General features: G+C 35.9%; 1 protein-coding gene across 1 annotated transcript; it reads left to right on the forward strand.

Annotated features, from left to right (window-relative positions):
* Positions 1-229: 229 nt before the first annotated feature.
* Positions 230-8,202, forward strand: LOC120631641 (neurogenic locus protein delta-like). The gene is made up of 7 exons (XM_039901299.1): positions 230-319; positions 3,571-3,733; positions 4,238-4,396; positions 5,520-5,711; positions 6,227-6,418; positions 7,794-8,005; positions 8,054-8,202. Exons 1-7 carry the CDS (start codon positions 230-232, stop codon positions 8,153-8,155), a joined length of 1,110 nt encoding a protein of 369 aa, XP_039757233.1. The 3' UTR covers positions 8,156-8,202.
* The last annotated feature ends 496 nt before the right edge of the window (positions 8,203-8,698 follow it).

Genomic DNA, 8,698 nt, shown 5'->3' on the forward strand with positions numbered 1-8,698 from the left:
CGATCATTCAAAATACTCGCCAGTTTTGGTAGAAAAAAAGCGCGCATTCCAACAAAATTTAAAAAAAAATGTAGGATAACTTCACAGATATTGCTAATTTTTTTAGAACTATATTATAACTTTTAATTTGGTAATTGTTTTTTAAAAAAAGGAATTACGAATTTTTGTAGATATCTGGTAAAGTTAATTTAAATGGGGTTTTAATTTTACGTAACAGTGTTAAAAAATCATGAATACTTTAATATTCATCGTCATTTTATGTTGTGTGGCACCCGTGGTGCTGCCAGCTAAATATATCCTCCCAAAATGGAAGAAACAGGTGAGTTTGCATTACTAATTTGGTTATTTAAGACTTCAGTTTGTGCATGTAAATTAAGCTTATATAAATCGATTTTTTTGTGTTTATGCTCTGGTATGTGAGGCTAATGATACAAAAAGTATTTAAAGTTTCTTTAGGCATTGGTAAAAGTCGTTTGTAACACTACCATGAAATCGCGCAGTCTATTAGAAAACACTATAGGTAGTAGATAACTGAAATATGATTATCTGCTATGTTTTGGCCCCACTAGAAGTACAGTGATATTGTAATTATTTTTACAAAGCTTTAACAGTTTGTCTGTCGACAAAGACGTGCCGTTCCCCGGCTGGGAAAGTTGGGGAATTTATATCTATATTCTGAATTATCTCCGGTATGAACTTGTGGTAGTATTTAGCCGTGGACGTAGATTAAGATCGGGTACAAAAAACAACTAAAGAAACAAGCAAGCATACTTTTCCATTTAGAATAACTTGTATTTGTAACCATACACTCTCTAAATTTTTATTTTTTATTTTTTTTATCAGTGAATATGATTTTATTATTCCATAAAATATAAATATAACCTAAAATTTTCATATACATAATAATACATATCGATGGAAATAATAATAAAAAAATATTATTATTATTGTTTTTTAATTATATAAAATAATTAATAATTTTTTTTTTTACTCTCTAATTATTATTGTTCTTTAATTATATAAAATAATATGGTTTGTTTCGAAACCGGATACCACATATTTTCTTCCAAAAACGGTACTTTTTCTGGATGGAAAATACCCCATGACTTTCCGTAAATGTTGTCGCTATATATGCAAATTTTATAAATACTATAAATGCGAGTGTGTTTGTCTGTTTGTCCTTGTTTCACGCCCTAACCAAGCAACCAATCAAATTGATTTTTAGTTAATTGAATTACGGAGAATAACATTACCTAGTTACCTACTTCTTATCCCAGGAATAAAAACCGTAATAGAACGCGAGCAAAATCTACAAGATCTATTATTTCATAATTTATTTACCATACACCGTGGGTTGGATGGACACGCGTCTTTCTAAGCGGTCTAATATATTTAAACTGGTTGTCATTCAATATGAAAACATGGCGTAATTTTATAGAACATATCCACGATAAAATCTGTATTTCTTCTTATATTGCCTAAAGTCGTAAACAGTTTGCAAACTGAGTAAGCAGATGCTAATAAATTCGGTTTAATCGCAATAAACGTGAGCAAGGAAGTAGGTCCTATTACAAATGGCATAATCGTTAACATTGCTCTGCCGTAGCAGGGCAGTATATCCTGTAAGACCTGGAAACGCTTTGCGTGCTTTTAGTGATTAAGTTTATTAAGTTTTAAAAACAAAATAGTAAATATTGATGTTTATTATAAATTATTATCTAAATATTGATTTTGAGCTCGGTTTCTCTGTGTCATAACGACACACTTTCCCATCTGCTTTCTCGCGCATATTAGAAAGTGTCTGACTCACGGTTGACATCCTGACGGGTTGGAAGGAACTTTGCTTTGTTGATGCTAGCAAGCAGTGGGTCAAAAATGGGCGGCAAAATTAGTACACTGGTGCCCATTTTCACTAAATCTAGACATCGCCTTAATTAAATGCCTTATGATTAAGGCGATGTCTTATAGTAGGCACGAACTTGTCCCTCGAACTAGGACTTCCTTTCATTGTTCTTGTAAAACCAAATAACTCACCCTTGCGCCAGGTGAAAAAAAAAACCTTATTATATTGCTCCGGCTGGTAACGTATGTGCAATTTGTTCTTTGCGTTTCTATACTCTTTGACCTGATCCACTTAAACAATAGAATGGTCGGCTGTAAGAACAACATTCACTTTAATGATGGAATATTTACCGTTGTTATATTAATCCTTTGGACTCGTTATTTTAATCCCTCGTTTATGTTGGTATCTTTTGTTTATGAAACGTTTTTATAGGGTTATTATGTTATGTTAGTGACTTTCTAAATTTTTCAACAAAGTTATCATTTAAAGATACCTAGTGGGCTAACCTGTTAGGGAGTATGGTGGTTATACCCCTAATCGGTTTCCACGCGACATCGCATCGGAACACTAAATCGCTTAGCGGCACGTAGAAATGTTCACGTAGTCAATGTTTTCCTTATAATGTAACCAATCTTGTTGATACTTTTTAGTGTTATGTTTATTTTCAAATTGTTAAGAAAATTAACAAAAAAAACATTTACCTACTCACATAAAGAGAATCTTTTCATTGTGGTTGTTTTTATTTATTTTACTGCACCTACTTGACTTTAAAAAGTAATTAAAAGTTTTTTAACATTATATTCTTAAAAATAAGTGAAGGTATAACGTTTTTGTTGGGTGAACAAATTTGGATGATATTTATTGTCATTCTTAAGATATAAATTATGGAATCTCAAAGCAAATTAGTTCCAATGTATGTTTACTGTCATATTTCATTCATTTGTCTTAGAGTTATCCATAAATTATGTAGTTCTATCAAGTTAGTCGTTAATGTAAGTGGCCCTGCCGTACTAAGAAGATGTAAAATAAATAAATAAGTAAAAATTAATTAAACAGAAAATTTTCATACATATATATTTCATAGATATTTAAATAAAACTTATATTTTTTTAATCCTATTATTGAATTAGCTGGTAAGGAACACTTAATGACACCATTAAGTTTTCCTTACCAGTTAATTCAAACACTCATTCACACCATTAATTAATTAAGTGTTCTATACCTTTCAATGTTAGTACTAGTTCACACTGGTTGTTCATTATGTGTTAATCACCTATCAATCTTAACACTCATTCACACGGTTTGCTAATTAAGTGTTCTTTACCTGTAGTGTTCACACTTATTCACACTGGTTATTAATTGGGTGTTCGTTATCTATCAATGTTAACATTCATTCACGCGGGCTATAAATAAAGTGTTCTTTATTTGTTAATCTAAACACTCATGCGCATAGATTATAAATCAAATATTCGTTACCTGTCAGTATTCACACTTAATCACATGAGTTGATAATAAGGTGTTCTTTGGGTGGCAATGTTCACACTCATTAACCCCGTGTAAATGACTGTTAACGTTGACATGTAATTAAATGTTCCTTACCTGTCAATTTTAACACTCATACACACTGGTTATTAGTTCAGTGTTCTGTATCTGTCAATGTTAAGCACGCTCCTCACCTGTCAATGTTAAAGCACGTTCACAAAGCATGTTTTCCCCCCACCACTCAGCCTCTATATCAGAAGAGTGCGCAGGCGTGCGAGCTGCCAGCGGTGCAGAGTGAACACAGCCACTACGTGTGTGATGACAAAGGGGAGCCCAAGTGCCACCCTGGCTGGCAGGGCGACTTGTGCGATGTGCCGATTTGTAAGAAGGGATGCGATCCCTTGCAAGGTGATTATGTTTTTTATATAGTTTACTAGCGTACCCAGCCCGATTCGCCGGTCAAAAAAATAGGAGTGTTCCGATCGTCACCAAACTTTACAGGAATACTTGCTAGGTCAATCCGAGGATTCCCTGAAAGTTTCATTGAAATCGGTCCAGCCGTTTCGGAGCCTATACGGAACATACCCACACACAGTCTCTTTTATATATATAGATTACAGAATAAAGGCCTAGTGGGTAAGACTTCGGTTACCTGTTACCTTTTGGTGCATTTAACTCTAACTTTTTGGACTTATGTGCATTTTACTTGGATATCATCTTGTAAAATATGGTAAAGTATATATTTATTTATTATATGTTATATACATTTCTGTATACGAGTTTATGTTTAAGTATTCAGTTATTCGTATGTATTTTGAAGCGGCGATAGCCCTGTGGGGAGGACTTCAGCTTCAGAAGTGTTGATGATGATGATGAAATAAACCATATATTTATTTATTTTCGCTTTAATAGGGTATTGCAAACGTCCCGGCGAATGTCGATGCAAGCTAGGCTTTTACGGGGAGCGTTGTAACAAGTGCATACCTTTACCTGGCTGCCAGCATGGCTACTGCAACGTTTCCTTCGAGTGCGTCTGCAGGGATGGATGGGACGGCATATTCTGTTCTGAGCGTGAGTATTTAATAATAAAGTTTAGTGTGTAAATGATAACCGAAATATTATATCACATGCTTTACAGTAATTAATGTACCTGAAGTACATTATTTACTGTCTCTGAGACTTAGCTGTGAAAACGAAACGCTAATAGTTTTTGATGAAACCACTGTCATAGTTTTTACTAAAATAAAATTGATACAGCCCTAAAATAACATGCAAAATTTAAATCAAGTGACTCTCGTTACTTTATTAGATACGCGTCGCGTAGCTTAGGTATTATGCGCGTGTCGGTCTGTTATCTTTAATAGGGCTGTCATAAGCAAACACTTAGAATGTTTTGAATTAGTTTGATTCATAATAAAGTTCAGTTCAGTTACCGCTATACAACGTGTAAATGAAAACCGAAATATTTTTTCACATGCTTTTGAGATTCATAATTTTTTTGTCTCTGAGACTTGAACTAGACTAGCTGTGAACACGAAACGCTAATAGTTCTTGATTTTACCACTGTTATAGTTTTTAATGAAACAAAACAAATAAAGCCCTAACATCACATGGTAAACTTAAATCAAGTGACCTCGTCACTTCATTAGGCACGCGTCGTGTAGCGTAGGTACTATGCACGTGTCGGTCTTTGATCTTCAATAGGGTTGTCATAAGCAAACACTTAGAATGTTTTGAATTAGTTTGTATGGAAAAATAAATATGCTTCTTTTGATTTAATATTTTTACAGGATGATCTTTATGAAATATAATTATGCATCCTACAACAGTATTTCGCAATTCGGTTACACGTTGTATACACTACATTTGAATACTACAGTTGACTATAAAGATTGAAGAATTTACAATTTGCACCGTACAGATTCTCCTACTTGTCGCGGAGTATTAGGAATAAAGTTTATCGTTGATTGTATAAAGTGGCGGCTTCTTAATAGGGTATGCATACAGTGCGAAGATTGCCAAAAACGCCAAAAATCCTATATCCTCCTACTATATGTATAACTCGTATACATACATTTTTGGGGTAGGCAGTACTTTTGTGTATATACGAAGGGCACGCCACTGATTGTATATCATGGAATTCCGCAAAGAAACGCTTGCTTCTATCCAATGCTTTATCGAAATTAATATGCAGCTATGTGCCGCTCGGACTGCCACGCCACCCGCGGTTTCTGCGAGTCGCCCGGCGAGTGCCGCTGCCGCCTTGGCTGGGCGGGCCCCACATGCCGCGCGTGCCAGGCGTTGCCAGGCTGCCAGCACGGCTACTGTGACAAACCGCTGGAGTGCAAATGCCTGCCCGGTTACACTGGGCTACTGTGCCAAACACGTAAGATATATAAAAAAAAAACTTTATATTTTTTTTTGTTCGTTAGCCCACTGCAACCTTACAAGGTGGTGATGATGTAGCCTATGCCGGTAGCGGGCTAACCTGTTAGGGGTTATTAACCTATATCTGATCTATTCCTACTCTAATACGTTTTCTTATCTATTTAATTAAAAATGATTTTTAATATGGGAAAAGAAATTCCTAAGTAAAAAAAATATATATATATAGCTTATGCTACTCGTACTTCGTGATAGCTTTTTATTGGTAAAAAAAATGGTTAAGATCTGTCCAGTAGTTTCGTTTTCGTACCATCAGGTACAAAGAAACAAAAAGAAAAAAAAAATCCTCTTTACAATAAAATAAATAATGCATCGTTTTAGATCTAATTTAGTTTTATTTTGTTACTTAGGCTATTTTAGTTAATTTATTGAATAAATAAAAAAAAAGGCAATAAGTAAGAGTAGTAAACTTTTTGCCAGTTTTTTTTGGCATAAATTTAATTTTAACTATTTCAGCAATATGCGCTTCGGGATGCCATGGTGAGCGAGGATACTGCAGGCGTCCGGGAGAATGTCGCTGCAAGGTCGGCTGGACTGGCACCACGTGCGCACAGTGCCATCCCTACCCTGGCTGCGTGCATGGCACATGCAACCGTCCGTGGGAGTGCATATGCAAGAAAGGATGGGGAGGCATGCTCTGCGATGAAGGTCAGTCACAGACAGTATTATTGAATCCCATGTTATAATTATCAGCTGCCTCAAACTCCCATATTATCATTATCAGCTGCCTCAGACTACCACGTTGGTCAATTGGTTATCATATTCGATCACTAGTTCCTAGGTTCAATCTCCGTGTCGGGCCAATGAAATAGTATTGGGGTTTTCTATTAAGAAATTCTTAGTACTCGGAGTTTGGAAATTGGCGATTCATCCTCGTGCACGGTAAGCTGTCGGCTCTGCTCATGTTCTTTTTTCGGTCGTGTCGGATCTGCCGTTCGGTCGGACTATGAGAATGAGGGTGCACCTGTGTTTGCGCACACATTTGTGCACTATAAATAAAGCTCGCGTAGTTTGAAAATCTCTCTTGAGTTTGACCGTGGCTGAAATCGGTCTGGGGAACTGCGTTATAATTATCAGAATCATTTCAGATGACCCCTACTACGGTTTGTGACCGTCAGTGTATCGACTTTTACACAGCGACTGGTAAAGAACAAGTAGCCAGTGCAGACGTCTAAACTATGACACCCATCTAGTTAGCGAGTATGCGCTTTAGATCCTAGCAAATCAATCAAATTCAAATTCAAAATTTCTTTATTCATGTAGGCCTATCACAGGCACTTATGAAGCGTTCATACATATATGTTAACATAATTGTAAGGGGCTGATGATAACTTCGTTCGCCAACTTAAACCTAAAGCTACGAGGGTTCCAAACGCGCCCTAAGAGCCCACTACAAACTTACCCTGGTAATTTGATTTGTTATCACCACCAACAGTAAATTAATATTAAGCTATGAAGTTGGAGCAATTGACACCCAAGCTTTTTTAATGTTTAAGTAATCCTTAACATTATTATAGGATTCAATCGATTGTGTCGAGTATCCATAATCGATTGATTTGCTGCACCGTACTCGAAACCATAAAAATATAATCAAACCAAACAATACAGGCTTGTGTTGTGTGGACACCAACAGAAATTGTATTTATATCTAAATTGTAATTTTTTGTAAATATATATCTAATTAGTTTTGTAATTTGGTTTACTTAAAGTCTTGAGTAGAAAATAACGATAATAATATATTAAAATGCAAAAGGATTACTCGTATGTATTCTAAGAACTAGCTAAGAACACATATCTAAAATTTCAATTTCTCAGAATTGGATTTAAAAAATGTTCATTTTTGCATTTTATTCTACATTTTTGCTGTGTTACTTTACTGTTGTAATAATTTCCAATTTCTAGATTCTAGAGTGGTTCAAAACCATAACCTGTTACATTTCAGTGTGACTTATTTCATAGCTTTTTCTGCTGTAGAAAAAGAAATGTTTCTGATTTTAACTCACAAACAACGTTCTTCCTTCAGAGTTAAACTACTGCGAGAAGAATCCAGACACGTGCAAGAACGGAGGGCAGTGCCAGTCATTAGAATCTGGAGATGGTTACTACAGATGCCACTGCCAGGCTGGTATCAGCGGGAAGCATTGCGAAAGCCTCCCCGATAGCATGATCCCTGCAAATTCTACTGAAGAAGCTGTTCCCGAAACTCCAAATGTTCCAGACACTGCAGAAGTTCCAGCGACTCCAGAAGTTCCAGATGCTCCAGAGGCATCAGAAGTAGCAGAGGTTCCAGAAAGTCCAGATCAAGTTGAGGAAGTAGAAGAAACTCTAACTGATAATACGGGGCAGACGTCTGAACCAAGCAATGATGAAAATGAGACTGAATGATATTTAGAAGAGAAGTAGGTCTTCACGCCGATACATCCTACCGATCATTTCATCTACATTTTAAACTTTATAAAATTTCCACATCATTATTAATATAACCTCTGTGAATGATAGCGGCAATAGTCTAGTGGGAGGCCTCTAACTTTTGGGAGCTATTTTAAGCAAATTAAATATTGCTTGCTTTAACGGCGAAAGAAAACATCCCGGGAAACCATGCATACCTGAGAGTTCTACATAACGTTCTTAAAAGGCGTTTGAAGTTTAAAATTCGAGAATACTTTATTCATGTAGACCCATCACAGGCACTTAAGAATAGTACATATATTATGTTACCATTATTTCGAGGTGATGGTACCAATCCCCACTTGGCTAAACCCTTCTCCTTCTAAAAGGAGACCCGTGCCCTGTTATAGTTATTAGACAAAGCCACATAATTAACAACTTACAGTAACCGTGTACACGACTAACACAGAAACATCAAAAACCACTCCACTTTAGAAGTGTTTTTCGGACTCTCCGTTAGTCACTTCACACCATTTAGCA

Source organism: Pararge aegeria, chromosome 18 (assembly GCF_905163445.1).
Source record: "Pararge aegeria chromosome 18, ilParAegt1.1, whole genome shotgun sequence".
NCBI lineage: Eukaryota > Metazoa > Arthropoda > Insecta > Lepidoptera > Nymphalidae > Pararge > Pararge aegeria.

Excerpts from the sequence above, each read along its gene's own strand:
- LOC120631641 (XM_039901299.1), top strand. The coding sequence starts at position 230 with ATGAATACTTTAATATTCATCGTCATTTTATGTTGTGTGGCACCCGTG. Across the intron at positions 320-3,570 it reads TCCCAAAATGGAAGAAACAG|CCTCTATATCAGAAGAGTGC; the intron begins GTGAGTTTGCAT and ends CCCACCACTCAG. Across the intron at positions 6,419-7,793 it reads AGGCATGCTCTGCGATGAAG|AGTTAAACTACTGCGAGAAG; the intron begins GTCAGTCACAGA and ends TTCTTCCTTCAG.